General features: G+C 42.2%; 1 protein-coding gene across 3 annotated transcripts in view; it reads right to left on the reverse strand.

Moving 5' to 3' along the window:
* Positions 1-188: 188 nt before the first annotated feature.
* Positions 189-22,774, reverse strand: part of dner (delta/notch-like EGF repeat containing) — a 57,041-nt gene continuing 34,455 nt past the window's right edge. Inside the window, exons 4-14 of one of the 3 annotated variants that reach the window (XM_034604526.1) lie at positions 20,403-20,566; positions 16,884-17,032; positions 16,049-16,202; positions 14,985-15,098; positions 8,039-8,272; positions 3,653-3,775; positions 2,932-3,045; positions 2,715-2,846; positions 2,378-2,624; positions 1,411-1,545; positions 189-1,358 (exon numbers count right to left, since the gene is read on the reverse strand). In XM_034604526.1, coding sequence (XP_034460417.1) covers positions 1,434-1,545; positions 2,378-2,624; positions 2,715-2,846; positions 2,932-3,045; positions 3,653-3,775; positions 8,039-8,272; positions 14,985-15,098; positions 16,049-16,202; positions 16,884-17,032; positions 20,403-20,566 — 1,543 coding nt within the window. In that variant the 3' untranslated portion in view covers positions 189-1,358; positions 1,411-1,433. The other 2 variants (XM_034604527.1, XM_034604528.1) reach the window with 2 other exon arrangements.

Consider the following 22,774-nt stretch of genomic DNA (forward strand, 5'->3'; position numbering starts at 1 on the left):
CCCAATAAATATAATAATAATAACAAAATTGCCTGCAGCTTTGGTTGATTTATTGATTGATACTTCTATATACATACACATGCAATTTTAGCCTCATTCAGAAAAAGCAGGTACCACCACTTGATGTCGTTGTCGGTGACAAGAAACAGTAAAGTTTACACCAGAATCCACACAAGACACCGGGAGAGTTACTGTAGTCTAAGTTCACTTGATTCTTTATTGTTTATATCATTCAACATAGATAATAGGTAATCATGTGGCTGCTGTGTTTAAAATGAGAGAAAGAAAATATTAGAGGATTAGCTGAACGTATCGGTAAAACATCTCTTGACCTTGAGGGGGAAACAACACAGCTGCACAGAGTTTTCCATTGGCAGAACACAGAAGCACAAATATTCTGGAGTAGATATCATCCTTCTCCCTCCTCTTCCTCCGCCCCTTCCTCCACTCCAACAGAGAAACTGTCATCCAGAAACTATTCAACACTGTCAATACTAGACGTGAATTTGTACATTGGGATTAACAGGTAGACTGAGTATAACCCACTATGTTTCTGTGCACTGAGAAATATACCTACACTACCTATTATCCTAAATATCACTGAAGTACATACAGTGGCATTGGCAGGGTCACAATACTCCAGTAAACCCACTTTCTTTACTATTCGTACACTTGCATGTAAATAACAGGACAATACTGTATGTATTTAAAAAAAAGGAAAATTCAGTGACTATAGCATTTTATACGTGTATTTGATCTACTGACAACAAATGAAATATTTGGCACAATCTCGACAGAGAAAAATACAATGCAATGAAAAAAAAAAAAACATAACAACAAACAATCAAGTACAAAAGATTTTCAAATAATGCAGAGAACATCAAATCTAACCATGCACGAAGTAAGGCAACCTACAGCAGAAGTTTATTTTAGATATAGAAAAAAGATACAGTGAATGCACCGTGAGCAGTGCACCTATTTCTACAACACCTGTAAGAACTGTTGTCAGAGCTGTCGCAGTTTAACGCTAAGAAATGTGGCCCCCTGTGTTTCTGGCTCCACCTACACACAGAGGTTAGATGTCGTGTCGCCCGTCAACAATAACTTATAATGTAAAGAATGCTCTTATGCTACAATAAAGCCTTATTATGGACTTTGACAGGAAAATAGACGTATCAAATTCCAGATTTCTTTTTTTTAAACTACAGAGTATGTTTTTTTTGTTGTTTTTTTACATTCAATTTAATTTTGTTGTTTCTTTCCATAAGAAATAGTTAAATACTTTATACTGACTTTCTCTATGCATGTGTGTGTGTGTGTGTGTGTGTGTGTGTGTGTGTGTGTGTGTGTGTGTGTGTGTGCGTGCGTGCGTGCGTGTGTGTGTGTGTGTGTGTGTGCATATGTGTACATGTGCAGTCGTATGTGGTTGTGTTTTACAAATCCTTCGTCTTGATGAGGGTAACCAACGGCTTGTCATCAGGACTGTAGTCTTCATAGGCGATGGGGGTGGCATCGTACATGGCAGGCCTGGACTTCTTGCCGAATCTAATGAGAAAGCATCGACACCAACTGTGCATCAGATACGATTTTGCAATATAAGTGAATCGGTAAAGTCAGAATATCATAAAATAAAGTAAAAATGTATGCAGCAGAGGATATCCTGAATTTCGGCTTAATTACCACTGGATACTACGTTCTACGTACTATCGGTAGACACACCACCTTGTTACACAGACCTCAAAGTTAAACCACAGACTAAATATACAGATGGACGACATGACAGCTCCCCAAAAGTGAAGCCAAATCGTCTTGATAGCCACATATAGGCTGGCTGCAGTATTGGTCATAAATACTGCCTCCTCCATGTTAGTGGATGGAGTTACACATCAAATAGATTCTTCTCAAAGATGGTTTCTGTCATTTTAAGTAGTTCTTATCACACTGATGTATTTTCAAGTGTTAATCTTTTGGATAAGTTTGGTTTTAATCATTCAAACGTGATGGTCAAGCGCATGTATCGGCACGACCTCGGTACCACAGCTCCAAAAAGACACCGGCTCCAAATGTGCAAGATGACAGCGTTTGTATCTGGGACATTGTGGCTTCATTTCTGGATAGTGGGAGGCAGTGGAGATGCATCATCTTTATAAACAGTCTGTGGTTTCGGGTTCTGTCAACTAGAAGACTGACCTTTGAGAGAACAATCCAAATGAAAGAAAAGTAATCATGAAATCACATTATTAAAATGTACCAATTTTACACAATGAGAATACATAAATAATACCAAACAACACCAGACGTATATATATCCACCGTGTGCCACTACTGTTCCGTAACAACACTTAAGGTTTGTATGTATACAAGTCCTGTTACTGACCTGGCGTGGCGGATGGAGGCGATGGCGTTGCTGAACTCGCTGTCGATGCTGCGGCAGTTGTAGAACTCCTGGTAGGCGTGGCGAGACGAGCCCTGGTACTCGATGCGGCTGATGCGGCAGATGCCCACGATGAGGATGATTAGCATGAGGACAAAGGCCACGCACAGCGCTCCAATGATGATGTAGAGGGAGTGTCGTGGCATGTTGGTCAGAGTGTCCTCAGTGTGTGCTGGCTTCCACTGCAGGTCTGAACACACACACACACAAACATCCAGCTTTCCACATGTCTCAGTTTAGATTAATAGCTGGGCGGATCATTCCTGACAGGATGACTTACGGATCTCGCAGTTGGGCCCCACCCACCCAGGTGGACAGTGACAGGTGAAGCCATTTGATTGGTCAATGCAGGTGCCTCCATGGTGACAAGGGTTGCTCTCGCAGTCATTGATGTCGACCTCGCATTCCTCCCCTGAGGGGACAAGAAAGGTTGCATTCAAATCAACAACAGGCAGCTAATCTATTGGTTGTCAGGCTGATTACGTGGCTGCGCTTACCCAGGTATCCAGGAGGGCAGGCACAGGAGGCGTTGAGTCCTGTGCTCTCACATCGGCCTCCGTTCTGGCAACTCACCTTCAGACATGGATCCCTGTAGATTTCACAGTGTCTACCTGTACGCATATATTTTGTCACAAAAACAAAGAGTTATGTTTCAACAGGCTGGTTTCTTCACAATGTCAATCTTTCATTAGTCCCTCTATAGTACGACTGAGTATGGAGTGTTTAAAAGGCGTGAGCATGCAAGTGAGTCATTCAAATCCCTGCTCTAGCCCGCAGGGGCAGTGCTGAGTACAGACATTAACACACACACACACTTGCAGCTACAACTTTTATATAAGACTCAAGAAATCACGTTGAGAGAGTGTGATAAAGTCTATCTGATTGTTGAAGTTTTATTCTTATAGAAAATTTGGTAGATGTTCTCTTGGCAAAAGTTAAAAAAAAATAAGGGTCTTAGACGTGACTTTAGTATAATTTAAAGTATGACCTTCAAAATGTCCCTTGTTAGTGAATGTGTAATGAATACCAGGTCCACTGTTGGATAGGTACCCAAGTGCACAAACACACACACACACACACACACACACACACACACACACACACACACACACATACAAAGTATACTTCTCATCTTGAACGTTTATCGTGTGTACTGTGAAGCTGGAACGTGTCTGAAACTAAGAATAATCACACACATTCAATCACATCCACACATACCTTCAAACTGTGGTGTGCAGACACACTCGTAGGCGTTGATAAGGTCCCTGCAGGTGGCGTAGTTCTGGCAGGGGGCCGACAGACACTCATTGTACTCCTCCTCACAGTACAAGCCATGGTAGCCTAAAGCAGACACAGAACAGAATATATATTAATAATGTTCTTGCATCACGTAGCATATGATTCTACTGCATTGTCGTTGCAAACCATCAGAGAATCAACATTTATTGATCAGGGGAAAGGTTTTGCTGAATGTGTGTGTCTTATTAGCTGTGATTAGCAGTTGGTTTCATTGATTCTGATGGATTTAAGAAATTCATCTGAGGATGAACAGTGCACGATAAACCTGCAAATACAATGTAGTTTAATTCAGTTAGAGACAGAGATCTGATTCTGAGAAAATCCATTTAGTTATGCATGTGTTATACAGTAAACACATGTGTATTGTAGCACATTGTTCAAATCCAGTATTACCATGCAGCAGCAGCAGTAGACTTGGTGAATGTGGTTATAACTGAATAAAGGTTCCTTGTACTGCACAGCCACCACCTACTCAGGAAATCTGAATTTATCACAAATTACATAATTCTTTAACCAGATCTTTTCCTCTATTTCACAATTCACACTACGTCACTGCAGTGCAATCATTACATTCGTCTATGATGGTGTTGTAATCAAGAGATTTTAATCTGCAGCCTCTTAGTCATACATTAACCTGAATGAGTTACATGTTCCTGATCTATAATTTCCCTTGTATGTGATATGAATTAAATGAGATATAAATGTGATATCAGCTCCAACATTCATTTTTGATGCATGTTGGAGTCATGATCCAACATGTCCAACAAGTCAAAAATCGGACTTAAAAGCACAAAACAACACAGAAGCTGAAAGTCCGACACACATCTTCATCTTTGGATATTCTGATAAAACTCCATTAACAACCATTAGTTAAAGACGACCTGTCCTGAGTTTCGATGGCATTGGACATGAGGTCAAATGACATGCAGTGCTCTGTGTTTTCCATGGGATGGCAGCTGTGTACTGAAGCAGAATAAGCCTGCATCATCTGATCGTCAGTGCAGGAGGAACAGACAATCGTGCCTCTTCTGTTTTACCTCAAAGAACAAAGTGTGTTGAAAAGAAGATATGGCAAAGCTGAGTGCATACATTTTATTTGCACTTCTACAGTTTGTAGCTACTTATGCGGCTACAGCTTCAGGGACACAGGTGGGACTGCAAGTGAAAGTCAATCAGCAAGTTCAATCAGCAGTAATCATTCTGACAAATAGCTGTAAAGTTTGTCAATGCATTGATCTAACATTCCAGCTCAGAAATGTTCCACCATTTACAACTGAGGGACCCAAGACAAGCAGGGGACCAATGTCTCTCGAGTCCGTCCATGGCTAGTATGACAATATGTTTTCATTAGCTCCGCGCTCCCTCTTTACCTGACTGACTGTCTCAGCTGGGTCCCAGCACTGACAAAGTTTCAACAAAGCCTCCCCGGGCCACAGCTAATGTGTGTTTGAGGAAGGAGCGAGAGTGGGGGAATTTATTAGGAGCCCGGTTGGAGCCTCTGGGGTCCACTCTGTGAAATGCCAGAGAAATGTCAAGTGCCTTTCCAAGACTGCATTCTGCATTCTGGCAGCCTCTCATGTGAGCTGGATTACAGCAAAGTGGAGGACGGATCCTTCTACATATCAGCTCCCCGGCAGCTTTTCCTGTCAGGCAACCAGCGGGCATTTACACAACCCATACACACCATCGTCCTCACACCTACACAAGGCAGACAGGCGCACAAACTATTGTGGTCCTGTGCTCCCAAACACACACTAGATGCAAATGTTCACACCCAGGATACACACACACAAACACATTCCCTCGTACCTCAGACACCGGCTGGCATTCTGATGAGGTGGAGAAAAGGTCACCGTTGCTCCACAACACTGTGTGTGTGCGTGTGTTCGCAGTAATGTCTGCGATGCTAATTACGAATAACCAATTCCACCGATCCCATTAGACAGGGCTGTCTGAGTAGAGACATTGGATTGGATGGCAGCATCTGCCCAATGAACATAGTCATAAACACAGAGCCACACATACACACACATGCTCGCACACACACACACACACACACACACACACACACACACACACACACACACACACACACACAAGGCCTCACAATGGGAACCAGACAGCAGAAGATGAGAGAGAGAGAGGGAAATGAGGTGAGGCAAACGGCAGGAAGATAAAGACAAGGAAGGACAAAAGGACAGGGAGGAAAAAAATGAAAGAAATGCAAAATAGAAAAACAAAATAAGAGCGAGGATGTGGTGTGAATAATATGTCATATATCTGAATAATTAGAAAACAGTGAACAGCTGTTCTTAGTGAGAGCATCTGAATAAACATGAAGAATGTGTAGTATGGAGGAGGGATTATTCCGTTAAGCAAAAACTCTTGTTAGTCCAAATATTTTCTAGGTTTGGATATAAAGAAAATTTCACTGTAGAGATTTAACTATGAAGGCACAATAAAAATACCAGAACAAACAATAATTTCAATGTTAAATGCACAATATGTAACTTCGGCCACTAGGAGTCTCTCTATCAAAACAAAAGATCTAGTTTGGGATCATGGGAGTTGTTGTCTTCACCATCTGTGCAGATATAAATCTACCTGATGCAACTCATGCACAAATCATGTTCATGGATGAGGTCATGTGTTAAAGGTTTTTTCCTGTTGCACGGCACACGACAATGAATAATCGCGATCCATTACAAGTTAGGGCGTAATTTATGATGGCGATGGGGGGTTGTAACCACCTGGCCTGTACAACCCCCTCCCAATAACAATGATGCCATTGATTATGAGTGATCAACGGTGTAGAAGGAAAAACAACAGGCTGGCTAACTGGCTAGCAGTGTGTTTTTCCTTAGTAATATGTTGCTTGTCCGTTATAGCAAAGACAGACAAAGCCATGGGTAAAGCTTATATATCACGAATAGAAGGCGACCAAAAGGAAAAGTCACATTACCTTTGGTCTGGATCTAAGTACACAAGTCAACAAATATAAAACATTGGTCTAGGTCATAGGTCTGTTTTTAGAGATTTTAATTCAATTTTAAGAATTGTTACATATTATCTTTAAAACCATGTCCTGAATAAGTAGCCATGAAGGAAACAGATGCATTGATCGAGACTGGTACTTGCTACATTTGACTGACAGATGGTATAAAGTGAGGGAGCAGGACTGGCTGAAAGTCAAATCATATATTTGGGCCACAGGGAGAGTCATCTATCAGCGTCCCAGCAAGATAATTGCAAGACAACGGATAATGATAAGTCATCATTCCACTCAATTGATTCCATCATAGGAGCATCAGCACCAGCGCATCAGTCAGACAGACCGTATTTACTGGTACTCAGAGCCTGGGTCAGTGCTACAAGTTACTGTGCTTTTTATCACTAACCTAGGTGCACATTGTAAAATCAGATTTACTGTGGTGATAGAGACAATGTGAACATTCAGCAGGTTTATAATTGCGACAGAAGGATTTCTGAATGAGCGAGCACAGCCCAGAGGGTCCAAGCGTTCTGATCCTAAAGCCACAGCTTGTAATGAGTGTTTCTCGTTCGAAGTCTAAGGCCCACGATATTCTTAGCCAAATGTACGCGTAGGTAACTGGATGCACCGTGCACGTTATCATTCACATACTTGCTCTGGTACCACCTGTGTTGGTGGAGGATTAGAGTAGAGGGCACCACAGAACTCCCTAAAGATTGTAGAGCGCTCCGCTCCGAGTCGGACAGATCTTTCTGCCACTCACAAATTTGCATGCGGTAAACATTAACAAAGATGGCAAGACTCGAGAGCATCAACATTTGGCTAATGTTAACATCAAGACAAAAAAGTAATGATCGCACATTTGTAGGTGGTATTTCAGACTCCAAATTCAGACACATTGTGGAAATGGCTCGACCTTTATGTGGGTATTGCATCTTGCATACAAAATGTGGAATTTCTGAGGACGTGCACAACATGAGCACCAAACAGAAACAGGATACATGAAGCAGGCATCTTGCGTGCGCATAGTTAACGGCAAGTATATCGCAGGCCTAAGAGCTAAGTCGTTCTGATTATGTTTTAATTTTTTAGATTCATTCTTAACTATGAACATTTACTGCAACTTAACTGCCACTCAAACTTAACTTACTCAGCTATTCCTGAAACTTTCAACATTAGACAGGTGAAGCTTGAGATAATTTTTTATCCGACCTCTATCTGACTTTGGCTTAATTTAACTGACGCTCACAGTGCAGCAAGAAGTCGACAACACCCACAGTCACAATCACTGATGTCATGAAAGTGCAGCTCACCTGGGACACACAGACACCTGTAGCTGTTGCCTATGCTGCGGCAGACACCGTGGGCGCAGGGGTTCAGGGCGCAGAAGTCCACCAGCTGGGCGCATGTTGGGCCGGTGAAGCCTGCTGTGCAGCTGCAGCCAAACCCCAGGGGGCCGGGGCCCTGGGCGTAGCACGTCCCGTTATTGTGACAGGGGCTGGAGGCGCATGGATCAACCTTCTGCTCACATGTAGCACCCTGGTAACCTGCAAGAGGATTAAGATAGACCATCAGATAATTGTACAAATTCCATTTCTAATTTTAAACGCCTTAACTGGCCTTGCACCCAAATATTGTTCAGATTTATTGACCAGGTCCTTCCCCTCTAAGATCCGTCAATGAGCATTGCTCATGCTCCATGTACCGTAACACCGCAAATAAACAAGCATCACAATTTGAGCAGCGACTGACTCACTTTACCGCAGTAACTAACTCTGCTTGTGTCTTTGTCAACCTCCGTTGTCGCTCACCTCACCACGAACTTTGCAGACTAAAGTCAGATGAAACTCTTCTTCAGTTTTGTCAACAAATGAACCTACAGGCAACATGGTGGTTCACATTGAGGACAGTCGGTGGTTTGGGTTTATTCAGATCATTTGGTGTGTGATTCCTATGTGACATCCATTATGGCATGAAATTGCACCCACCCCACTAAGACCACGTCTGAATGCAAATAAGCTCGCAGGGAATCACAGAGAAGTTTTGGTGGGTTTAGCTGCACACAAGAGACGTCTCCACAATATATGGTGAGATTTGAAAGCAAATACGCTCCTTCCCCAAATTGTGAAACTGAAACAGTTTTCTCATGTTTTGTAGAAGCAGTGATAGAAATGATTAAAGATGTGACAGACATTGGTAGTAGCCTATGAAAAGCTGTCTTTGAGGATTAATATTCAGAAGGTGGATAGTTTGAAATGGCACAAATACCTAAGTCACATTAAAAGCCCTTGACACCTCACAATCAGGTAACAGCCCGTTTATATGTAATTTAGCTGCATGTCTAAAGTAATACATCATATGTCCTATGATACACTGGTGACCTGTCAATGGTGTACCCCGCCTCTCACCCAATGTCAGCTGGGATTGGTTCCAGTTCACCTCGCAACCCTCAAGAGGAAAAGCTGTATAGGATAGATGGGTAGACTTTCTTTACCCACTGTTTTATTCTAATGTATTTTTATATGGTGTGTGTTGTGTGTATATTTATTCCTTTTTTGCTCTCTATCTTAAGTTCCTCTGTTTTTCCACAGTTGCCCACTGTGGCTGTTATTGTTTAAAACCCAAATACATTTTTAATCATAAAAAAAGAGTCAGGAAGTGGTTTGATTCTGTCTTCTTCTACCGACTCAAAGTTAATGTTCTTTCTTTTATCTTTTCCTCTTCATTGCGAGAGCGAAAGAAAAACAGAGCGAAAGCATCTCAGCAGGGGAAGAATTCTTGTTGTTTAGAGAAATGTTATTGTGCTGCACCAGTGTCTCTGGTGATGTGTTTTCTGTGGAACAATGCATGTGCACTCCATGTCCCTGTGTGAGTGACTTTGTGTGGTGAAGCCACTGATTTCTTCTTCACTATCTATGTGAGCCTCCGCTACATTCACCTATTCCTTCCCCTTCTAAAAATAACCTCTTTTCTTCACCTCCTCTGTTCCTCTGTCTTCACCTCCCATGAGGACTGCCATTGTGTTGCAGCTCGGAGAAAGACTGCCGCTGTGTTACGTGCACATCCTTCGCTGTGAGATAATGTGTGTGTGCGTGTGTCTCCTCTGATATGCAGTAACAGTCGTAGTAAATCCCTGTGCTGACTGCACCCTCCATTGAGCTAATGAAGAGATCCCTCTCAAGCAGCCATTGATCTGCAGGAGTTTATTTCACCATGTGAGAACATTTATCATTCAGCAGCAGAGAGACAGGAGCAATCTGCAGCAGCCTCCAAAGCTTTCTCTCCTCTTCTTCTTCGTCTTCCTCTCTCCCATCCTCTCTCCCATCCTCTTTGTTCTGCTTCAGCCTCCCCTTTCTCCGCTCCTCTGCCTCCCTCCATACTCCCTCAACTCTTCTTCCTGTTCTCTCTTATACGCTTTCAAACACACACAGATGACGATCCCCCCCCCCCCCCCACACACACACACACACACACACACTCACTCACTCACAAAAGAAGCGCTTGCATGAATTTAATTTGATGATTTGTATTTGTTCTGTCATGGTTTAATCCCCTGTTTTCCTCTGTATTTAACATTTTTTCTCTGTGTAAGCAGATCTGTGGGCACATCCACGTCTCTTTCTCTGTTTTCAGCTTATTTGCTTGTACATCTATCTCTCTACCTAAAGATGCACACACGCACACACACACACACACACACACACACACACACACACACACACATTGTGACATGAGACCTGTCCAATGCTGACATACAGGATTCTGTTCATTCTTGCTTTCGGCATTTAAAAAAAAAGAAGAGTTAACAGTTTAAATTTAGCCGCCCTGCTCACTCCCCCGCCCTGCCGCTTCTGACTGGAGGCAGTCACAGTACTGACACTCACACTGTCTCCTCGGTTAGTGTGTGTAAATGTGTGTGTGTGCTGAGAGTGTGAGATTAAGACTCTAGAACAGATGACAACCCTAAATTATTATGATTAACTTTTGAATATCCATTCATTCATTATATAAAACCACTTATCCTTTCGGAGTCGAAGGACAGCCAATTCCAGCTGATATTGAACGAGAGGGGGGTGCAGCCTGGACAGGTTGCCAGCGTATTGCAGGGCTGACATATAGAGACAAGAAACCATTCACACCTACAGGCAATTTAGAGTCTCAAATTAACCAAACTTGCATGTGTTTGGACTGTGGGAGGAAGCTGGAGTACACGGGATGAAACCCAGACAGACAAGTGGGGAACATGCAAACACAGACATTTCCTGGTCGGTCGTCAGATTCAAACTCAGAACCTTCCTCTGGTGAGGCAACAGTGCAACACAACCACCACTGTGCTATGCCCTAACTTTAGGCCACATGTGTTTTGTACACATGTCTGAAGGTGTTCGCTTAGAGAGTTGACATCATATACTGTATGTGAAGAAAAAATGTATACAGATACCTTATGGACACTAAAGGTCAATGATCAAACTTTTAATGGCTTCAGCATCAAATGAGTTGTTGTCTCCTCCAAGAAGGTTAAGTTTTCATTAAAGTTTGTTAGTTATTTAGCAGGAATACGCAAAAGAATCCAGGGAAGAATCCATTAAATTTTGGTGTGGATCCGGATCAGGGGGCAGATCCAGGGGGAAGAAGAGGGGAGGTACTTCACAATTTCAGGTGTCCCCTGATGCTGCTGCTGTGGAGGCGGGGTCTAATATTACCTGCCTGCTCTGATTGGATCAGTGAACTCAACTCTAGTTATTGATAATTTTTAAAATATGAAAAACTAAATGGGTCTATGTAAATATCCCTGCCTTCTTGTAGATAGAGGAGAAGATCTAATTTTCTTTCTTTTATTCTCCTCACACATCCCTCTTTTCTCTCTCTCTGTTCTTAAAGCTGAAAGGTTTTACACAAATTATATGTTAATAATTCCTGTACTTGGAGTGTTAATGAAATCATTTTCAGATTAAATGTTTTCTTGTACTGGTAGAAATATCATTACGATAAAGGAAAGTGAAATCCTCCTTCTCTTATGTGTTCATCAGTTTGGACATACGTCTCCCTAGAGCTCTGTGTTTCTCTCACACTAACATTAACCATGAAGTATGACTTAACCCAAACCCTCAGAACAAACCTTAAAGGGGACATAGCATGCAAATTCCACTTTGTTAGTGCTTCTACAGGTTAATGTGGGTATCTGGCATGTCTACCAACCCAAAAACTCTGGGGAAAAAACACTCGCGCGTTTTGTTATAGTTCCTCTAAGTCAGAAACGTCATGCTTGAGCGACTCGATTGCGCTTCCTGGGTATTGTGTCGTAACAAGGAACTGGAAGTCTCCCTACATGGTCTTGCCCCCCCGTCCCCCCACACTCGTTACTTCCGGGTTTACACCGGAGGCAGCGCAGCGCCGTTCCCAAGCACGCAGCCGGGCTGTTCACACGGGACGAGCATTTCTCCGCTGGTCAGCCCGCGATTCACTCACATGTGGCATTTGTCTGGATCGTTGGGACTGGGAGGCTGCAGCAGCTGCTCGGGAGCGACCGCTCGCTCTCCCGTGCGTGAGCTGGAATTTGTGTCAGCGCCACGCAGCCAGCAGTGTGGAAGACTTCCGCAGTGTTCAGCGCTACTGTAACCCCCGAACCCCGACATTCAACGGGTACAACAACAAGCGGAGAAAGCAGAATCGCGGGCTGACCTTATATATACAGTCTATGGGGCTGACCAGCGCGGAGAAATGCTCGTCCCGTGTGAACAGCCAGGCGGCTGCGCGCCTGAGAACGGCGCTGCGCTGCCTCGCAGCGGTCTTCCACACTGCCAGCTGTGTGGAAGACTTCCGCAGTGTTCAGCACTACTGTACGCCGGGGTACAGTAGTTACGCCGGGGTACACCGGACGCGGAAGGGCCGCTGCGAGGCAGCGCAGCGCCGTTCTCAAGCGCGCAGCCGCCTGGCTGTTCACACGGGACGAGCATTTCTCCGCTGGTCAGCCCCATAGACTGTATATATAAGGTCAGCCCGCGATTCTGCTTTCTCCGCTTGTTGTTGTACCCGTTGAATGTCGGGGTTCGGGGGTAAATGATGGTCTTCATAGACCCCCCCCCCCCCCACCTCTCTTTCTCTCTCTGTCTGTCTGCTTGTGTGCTTGTAGTGGATGGGCAGAGGGGGACATTTAATTATGTGATTGGGAAAATTAAAACTCCAGGACAACAAGGGGAATACAAAGTATGGGATGCATATTTGATAATTTATATCATATAAAATATGTAATTTATATCGTTTAAAATCATGGGGGGAGAGGGGGGAGGGGGGAGCTGGCTCATTAGCATTTAAAGGAACAGGCACTCAAAACAGGTCACTCTGTGGAGGGCTGTTTTATACAGGGTAAAAAGGGTGCTGTTTTATATGATCCTTGTGGTATTTTGACCAAAGTATGTTACAGACATTTCATTAAGACCCCAAGGAACCATATCAACTTGTGGTAAAATGGGCATGCTATGTCCCCTTTAAGACACAGTGGTGTCATTTAATCTAAACACAAACCTTAGCCTGTTGTTAAAATAATGTTTTAAGCTATATAGGGTGAGGCTGAGGTTAGTGTATGCTGTGTGGGTTGTCCTGCAGAAGTTTGTGTGTGTGTTGTTCAGCATTTTGATTCACTTATTGATGGATCAACCGTTTTAACAGCGTGTCTGGATATAAAGATGGTTGACACGTTTCCACTTCGACCCACTATCCACAAATGAAGCCAAAATATCCTGAATGTAATTGCTGCCATCTTGCGCATTTGGATCCAGAGTCTGTGGAGTAGCAATCAAGGGATGGAGCCGTGGTAGCGAGGACCTGCCGATAAATGCACTCGACCAATCACGAGTCAGTCTCTGCCATCAATGTTTACCCCCATTTTTATGGCAGCAAATAACTAATTAAAACAAAACTTACCGGAAAAATTTGCACTGGAAAAAACATCGGTGTGATAAGAACTACCTAACATGATGGAAATCATCTTTGAGAAAAAATGATTTACCATGTACTCTGACTTCTAGGTTTGGTCCATGTCCAATCCACTAGCATGGAGGAGGCAGAACTCATGACCTCTTCTGCAGCTAGCCACCAGGTGGCTACTTAGATGCTTTGGCTTCACTTTTGAGGAGCCAACATGTCGTCCATTATATACAGTTCATGTTTCCTTATATTCTGACATATTGAATCATTCCATAAAACAATGCTTGTATACATATAACATGAATATTATCGCCCAATTATTCAGAGCAGTATTAACTATGGCTGTATTCTGTTCAAGTGCTCCAGCAATTCATTTAACTGAAAAATCGGATCCACTTTAGTGGCACAGACTGCTTTAACCTGCTGCCTCCTGTAAATAAACACACAGATTGGTAATTTCTCCAAAAGTCAAAGTTCAGCTCAGACACAGCATTATCTAATAAACCAATGAAATTTCTGAAAGCGCCCTCTCAACAAAATCTCCTCACACTAATTAAGGGTCGCTGGCACGGCTCTCTCCCCCGCTGACAGAGCTGATTCCCTCATTTTATGAAAGTAAACAAACAAAAGGTGGTTTGTGAATTATTTTCAGCTTTAGAGACCATGTTTTTTTTTCGGGGGGGGGGGGGGTTTGGCAGCCGTAGATTAACAATACAGCCAGGAGTTCCAGTATGACTGAGACCTCCTGCACAATGAGAATGAACAGACCTGTGCGAGCAGTACCATCGGGTGATTGTGTGACGAGGTCCATTGTTACCTTCTCCTTTTCCCCCTGTATTCTGCATGTGTGTATGCACACAAACAGTCTGTATGCAACTGTTTACATCGGCACATTGTGTGTGTTAATCGCAAACGAGAGAAATGCTTTTCTGCAGAAGTTTTGCGGGCACAGATTTCCCCAGAGAGGCTGATGCAGGTCAGTGAGGCTATGAAGACTAATTAGAATAGAAGAGGAAGGTTTAAATTAAGCATCTCGGTGGCACAGATACTGTTTAACACACACACACACACACACACACACACACACACACACACACACACACACACACACACACACACAGCCTTATTAAATGTTGAATATAAATTTGCATCAGAATGTAAAACAAATAATTGAAAAAAACTGACATCATGTGCAGTCAGTACCTCTGTCAGTATTTCTGCCAGCTTCACTAATTTGCATCTCACACACACACACACACACACACACACACACACACACACACACACACACACACACACACACACACAAACAAGCTGTAATGGGGCTCCTACCTTCGGGACAGTAGCACCTGGGCCCCGCCAGGCTGCTGAAACAAGTGGCTCCATTTTTGCAGGGCTGAGAGAGGCAGTGGTCGACCAGCAACTGGCAGCGCTCCCCTTCATAACCTGAGCGACACACTCACATCTCAACATACTTCATTTGTTTAAGCTAAAGCTTTGTGTTAGTTTACAGGCACATAACACCTGCTCCTAAATACACAATACAGATGTTATCTGATACATGGCAGGTGACTAAATGACAGATTGTAACCTTGCAACCCAGAGCAAATGCAAAGAAATGTACATATATCTTGTTCACATTATATACATTCTGTTTATATTGTGTATATTATTTAAATTTGTATATTTGCATGTGTATATATTGTATGTTAACGTATTTATTACATTTATTGATCTTACCATTTTCTATTTCACCCCATTTGCTGTTGCAACATGTGCACTAATAATAAGGATAATCTTATCTTATCTTATCTTATAATAAAACACTAATCTATAGAACCATAAGATTATGGAATAGTTTTTTCTCTACCATCACTTGGTAGAGAAAATGTTTTTTTTCTGTATTATTGATCAAATATAATAGAATGGGTAGCAGCAACCATGGTAGCAACTAATGTGAATCTTAATAATGAAATACAGAAATATAATCTACAAAATGCACTGATTTGAGCCACCTCGTGAAGCTAAATTAGACAATGATTTGATCTATTGTCTGCTTTTTCGTTTTTCTCATTTGCCACTCACACAGGGCTTGTTAGCACAGTTCCCAATAGGGACATGATGGGCCGTCAGTGGCCACCTCTGACATTTACCTTCATATCAGAGGCTCTCGCTTCAAGTCGCTTGCTAAAATAAATCTGACAAGACCAAAGGTTTCATACACACTCTGCTCTTTTGTACTTATTTAGAAATTAGAGGGGTCTCTGCACAGCTCTAATCAAACCGTCAGAGAACACACAGTCAGGCTCAGAATCTCCGTTGGCTTTTAAACATGTGTAACTTTAGATCTCAACACTAAGACGCTGGTATAAGTACACATGGACAGACACACACACCTGAAGTGCAGCTGCATGTGAAGTTGCGGCCTTCCCCTCCCTGTCTCACGTCAGTGCAGGTGCCGTTGTTGTGACAAGGCCGGTGGAGGCAGGCGTCAAACTCCTCACAGAAGATTCCAGTGTAGCCGTCCTCACACTCACAGAAGAAAGTGCTCTGCAAAACACAAACACACACATTTCACATGTCACAACAATGAATAAAATGATTCATGAGCAAACTCATGCTCATTATTGACCATCACCAACAAAATCTGATTAAAACTCCCCCAATGTAAGTAAAAATATCTAATCATATGCACTGCTGTAAGTTGTGGCATTGCATTGTGTTGCTCTGCTGTTGTGTTATGGTTGTTGTTCTTTTTTTTTCTTCCTGGCACCTGGTCTCTGCTGTTAAGTGAAACCAGAGGCAAGTTTTTTTTCTGCTCTTTGTGAATAATGATGCATCGCTGAACGTAATGATGCAGCTGCAGCTTTAATGTTGAAGTATAATGTGAGAATTATATGGAAACTTTGTTTTGCTTATTTTACAGTTGCACTATTGTTACAAGGTGTGTGGTAGCTGAGACCATGCATATACAAAGAGCAAGAAGAAGGATGAATATCATTTAATCACTAAATATGTACAAATGCATCAGTTTCTATATGGATGACCTCAACAAACAAACTTGTATTAAATGATCCTACGGCGTCTGTTAGATTTTCTATTCAAGTATAAAAACACACCACACTGTTTTTCTCCAGTGTCTCTCTCAGCTTCAATCACATTTAAATTCAAATGCTTTCTTGATGAGAGGAAACTTTTTATTTTTAGGATTTTATTTCCTGGAGTTCTCACCTCAGAGGGCTGTGTGATACATTTGCCTTTCCCCGAGCACTGAGGGTCACTGAAGCTGCTGCCGGGCTCCACACAGCTGCTGGCCTTCACCGTCAGGTTGAGACGCAGGGTGACTTCCGGGGCTGTGGGGGCGCCCACTCGCATCACACCTACCACAGAACAATGGAGGGTCTCATTCACTGAGTCTTTTTTGTATTCGGTAGATATTTACATACAGAGAACATACACACAGGAAAAAACAACAACTTTTTTACAAATTTTTGAAATGCACATCTGTCAGCCGTTCAAATGTTGTGGCTCTGAGGATGAATATGCTGATCTGTGACAAATATTTCAACAAATATCAGGATGTTGTGAATCATGGTCCCTAAAGGATGAATCCTGATGATCCCTGACCTTTCGCACTAGTGTCACCATGATGCTGACATTTGTGGTTTCACGTGAAATTTCTTCACAACTATTCCAAGAAACGCCATGATATACTTTTGTTCAGTGCTAATTAGCGCTATAATGTTACACCAAGAAGGAGACATTACAAACATTATACCTGCTAAAGATCAGCATGTTAACTAACATAGCTCCACTTCCTCCCACTATCTAGAAAATGATGCCAAAATATCCCAGATATGAACGCTGCCATCTTGGCCAGAGTCTGCGCTGCTGTCAATCATGATCATCACATCAAATAACTAATTCAAACCAAACTTACAGGAAAAAGTTCAACATCAGCTTGATAAGAACTACCTCAAATTAAAGAAACCATCTTAGAGAAAAAAATATTTAACATGTATTTGACTTTTGTCTGGTCCATGCCCCATCCACTAATATGGATGAGGCGGGATTGATAACCTAAATTGCAGCCCACCACCAGGTGGCAATCAAGAATGTCGTCCATGTTTATAAACACGTAGCATTTAGCCTGCAGCTTTTAAAGCTGTCAGGACTGTAGAATCTCAGCCTCAGCAGGTGTGTTAGAGCAGATTTTACATGACTCCTCTCCTGAAAAAAACATTGTGCTTCAAAAGAAAGAAACTAAAAGAGTTCTGAAGCTGTTTACTGTGACCAGAATAGAGAGTGTGTCTCTCCGACTCGACTCTCTCTGGGTCTTTAAGTCTAAAACATCTTACATCTTCAATCAAAGCTGACAGCCACACAGGCACTTGGATAAAAATACCCTCATCATGAATATTAACTGCCATTTTTTGAGCACTTGAAGCCAATGAGCTGTGAGTCAGTGACGAGGCGTTGATGATGTCAGCTCCCCAGCCAATCAGAGAGCTGATCAAACAGCGTCTGCTCCTCTGTCACCTCTGACCGAATGATCGTCAGACCAATGACATCAAATTAGCACCTGCAGAGTCTCTGCACCTTCGAATCGTGAAATCGCGTCGACGACCCTCAGACACGTGTGGAGAAGGAAATGCAATGTCACTGCAGCGCTCCTCCCTCTTCACTGACGCTTTGCACAGATTTTCACAGCTCGCGCTTACGTACGCAAGGTCACACGCCCTCAGGTCTGCACGCCACATAATTGAAATTGAGTGAACATGTGAGTTTGTGGTTTTGAATCATCTCTCAGTTATTATCCAGCCTGACTGCAGAAGCAGAGAGAACGTGTCTTCTCCCCTCTCCTGCAGTTTGACCTTCGTTCTTCCCTCCTTCTGCATTCTCTATCCCTCTGTCCTTTTCTCTAATCCCTGTTCGTCTTGCCTCCTCTTCTTTCCCGTCTCTCTCTCTCTCTCCTTATCTGACTCTTCCTCTCCCCCACCCTCCATTATCCTCCCTTCCTTCTGACTTAACTCCCCAATGTCATCTCCACTGTCTCTCCCTGGTGAAGCGGAGGCGGCGTTGCCACAGACATGTCAAGGTCAGCAGACAGGCAGTGGAACAGCATCAGGTATGTCGAGCCCACACAGGGGTCAGCCAGCCCTTCAGTCAAAGAGTGAGACTACAGTACACTCACCACCCTCCAGCACTCACTGCAGCTCACACCCCTGTTTCTACCACACGTGTGTGAGCACTCTCACTGAATCTGTGTGTGAAGCTCTGTATTAAAATACAGATGGCAAATTGCATAAATATATTTTTTTCAATCTGCACATATAATATTCTGACTCATATATGCAAATATTATGTGATTCTCCCCAATGATTTGTAAGGAATAAACGCTGTAAATAAAATTTATTTAAATTCATTCACCCTCTGATGTTTTTGGCTCAGTTGTAAATGAGCTATTTGGAGAGGTTTCCGGACGTTTTCTATTCAGCCTCTCTACGCTTGTAGGATAACTATCGCACAAATTAAAGAATAAAACCAGAGATAATAAAAGTAGAAAATTTAAATGACACATTTTCCATCTCTGTGAATTTAATCTGGTTTAAATAGGGATAATGACTCATTTGATAAAACATGAATTCTAGTTTATAAATGAATTTTCTATATTTTTATATCTAAGCATGTTTTTTTATTGTTTACTTGCAGTCCCATTATAGATTTATGTCTAACTAACATATGTTTCATTAACTCCTTAGTGTTTAAAGCACTTTCAGTTATTGCTTGGCATTTCATTCATGATGATGCCAAGTAACACAAAAAACTCACATTAATCCAATAAATGTCCCCATATTGTAGAAAATGATACGTCTTAGAATTAATTTATAAATGAGGTTCATGTTCTATATAAATACTGTGAAAGAATCAAAGAAAACAAAGAAATACACATATTTAGAAAATCTGAGAATACTGTAACTTTGTGATGTCACCTCAGCTCTGCCCCTTTCACTGATCCACCATCCAGCCTCGCAGGATTTGGCTTCTCTGATTGTTTATCTCAAATCGGTTATATTTTTATTTGGTCTCTATTAGTGAAATCAAGTGAAGTCAATTTATTTATATGACACATATTATTTATATAACACATAAAAAAACAAAAAAAGAGTGCTTTACGAAAACACACAGGCACATATACAGGCTGAGATCAAGACAAAATCAGTGTGGAATATGAAAACGATTGAAAAAAACTTTAATATTAATGACTTATTATTGTTATATACTTAGCCTTTTATCTTTATAACATTATTATTCAACTGACCTGATTGTTTGTGTGTAATGGATGATGGAGCTTTGAAAATAATGTGGTTGATAGTTTTATTTCCGCAGGCTTTACCTGGGCTGCAGCTTTTACCACTGAGTTTTATCAAGCTACAATAAAGCCACAATCCATCACCTATGTTTGGCCAGTAGACCAATCAGAAGCGAGTTTGATTTACTGACCAAGCTCCGGAAACAAGCCTGTGGAATGAAGATGTATCTATATTGAGGTGGTTAAAACCACAAACGTATCTTTTTTTTTAATATCAAACTGTCAAATAAAACCCTGCAGTGTGACAGTATGAAATAAAGGACCTATAAAAGTTTCCCCCGTCAGGCACTTAACGCATCTTGGTGAACGATGAGGCGCCTCTCTATATCAAAAAGGAGTCAATGACAGTATAACTCAGGAGATTGGAGGAGTCTTACTGAGGAAGTAGTTCTGTCCCAGGGGCAGCGAGTGGTCTGGCACCACCAGTCCATCAGGGGCCTGCAGGAACCACACCACAGTGCCGTTGGAAATGGACGAACGGAGGAAACCCTCTTCATTCAATCGCCAAAGCTCTGGAGCTCCGCTGGCATTCACCACCACCCTGGTTAGATAAATGAAAGGGAAGGGAGGGTGGAGGATGAGGAGATACATGGGAAGGAGATTTAGAAAGAGAATCTGATGATGGCTTTGGTTCTCAGCTTCTCAGCTTCTCTTCCAGCAATTATACTGGAAGTTTGGAATATTCACAGTATAAATAATGGATGTGCAAGAAATATGTTGAATATAAGAAATACAATCCACATAATGTAGTACAGCCAGTGAGCACTTATCTGGGCATTTTAAACAGTATTAAAATGTCAACAAAATCTATATTAGCAAGATAAATGACCTGATTCTCTAAGTTTTAACTTCTCTTAATTTTGAAGGTTGTGTATTGATGGGCAGTGTTTCACCCATGTTTGACCCAAGAGCTGTTGGTTAAAGGACAGTTTTCTGTTTGTTTTTACACCAAGGCGTCATGTTTAGGTCTGCTGAGTAATGGCTACCAGTGGTGTGTCTCAGTGGGGAGGATGTTGCCTCCTGTGGGTTCACTGTGTGCCTCATCTACAAATACAGCCGGTATGGTTGGGGGTGGGGGACAACCATTCATCAGGACCACAGACACTTGGTCAAATCAGAGAGAAAGACCAAAATGGACCAGAAAAACTGTTAAATTTTTGAATTATTTAGGTTCATGGAGATATAAAAAAACACTTATGCCAATTAATGGATCCAGACGACACAATTTTCTCAGGTCATCCATTTACCGAATCTTGTCTGATTTCTGCGATATTTACTGAGCACATTCAAGCTCCCCAGAGGATAAACTCTTTTATGGGAGCTCTTTTTGAGCAGCAGCTCTCTGGTTGTCCAAAGGATGGTTGAGGGTAATTTGATAAAATAACTTTTACTTTTCTGATTCTGGACACATGTTAGTGCAGAGAACATTTTAAGTTAAACTGATGAGGTTTCATTATAGTTTATCAACACAAATTAAGAGTTTTCTGGCTACAACAAGGATTCAAATCTAACAATACATGAGTGACATCAACACAGCTATACACGGATAACAACCATTAGGAGGACAAACCGTTTGAAGGTCAACATTCCCACAATCCCCTAATGAGATTGTTTTCTTGGACAGAGCGAGAAGAACAACACAGACGATGATTCCTGCCAGAGACGCTGAGCTCCAGCAGCTGCCAGTCAAACAAACACCAGTGTCCAGCTGAGGTACCACACCGAGTCGTGGTAAGAGAGCGACCATATGGTCAAGAGGGTGCGGAGGAGCAGGGCGGTAAGAAGGACGCTGAACAACTTCAATGAGGCTCCTCACCAGTTAAATGTTTTGAAGCATCCCTCTAACCTCACTCCCACACCTGAAACAACCATTTTCATTTTAACAAAAACAAATAGAAAACCAGCAATTATCCTCTCAGCCCTTCGCTCTTTCTGTGTATTTTGTGTTCTAATGTGTGCTTGAATAAATAACAATAATTATCAATCCCTCTGCAGTGCTTTTTCAACAGAGATGCAGCTGAAAGTACTTTGCAGAGAAAGTGAAGGTTTAAAATAGCAGCTGGATGATGTGTTAAACTCTTAAACGTGTGTATTACTCTTAAGGGAATCAGACATCTCGCAAGTAGCAACACACTCAAGTGTTAATGACGAGCTGTTTGATTTATTTTTAGAAGATGATGCCTTCTAAAGTTTAGAGCCAGAAAATAAAAGAAACTTGACATTGCTTCTTACTTGAGGACAGAAAAGACCTCCGAGGCATAGTTTAGTTCAGGACACAGGAGGGTATATTTAAGGTCATGTTCACTGAGTGAGGGCGAGTTGCTCTGTTGTTAACGGATCGACACGACGGCTGTCCTAAAATGTTGAGGTGAGGAGGAAGCTGAGCCTGAAGGTGAATCTACGAGCAGGGACAGAAATGTCTGCTCACAGCTGAAATGAGATTTTGGTTTGCAGGGTGTCTGGACTCAGCCAGAGGGACGACATGAGCAGCTCAGATATCTGGGGAACTAGTTCAATTTAAAATGAGCCATTTGGTTTTGGATTTGGATGGTTCTGTAAAACGATGACCTAGATCTGTGGTATTTTCTATCTCATTTTTAAAATTGAAATGGTGGCCAGTCAGTTATTATGAAGTTACTAAATCATAATTTTAAAACTGTTTGCTATCGCTATCCAACGAAGAGTACCCATAACTTTTAGTCCCGGGAACTTTTTTGAAGGAGCTAGATTGTTTCTGCAGTATGTAGTT

The sequence above is a fragment of the Hippoglossus hippoglossus genome, chromosome 13 (assembly GCF_009819705.1).
Source record: "Hippoglossus hippoglossus isolate fHipHip1 chromosome 13, fHipHip1.pri, whole genome shotgun sequence".
NCBI lineage: Eukaryota > Metazoa > Chordata > Actinopteri > Pleuronectiformes > Pleuronectidae > Hippoglossus > Hippoglossus hippoglossus.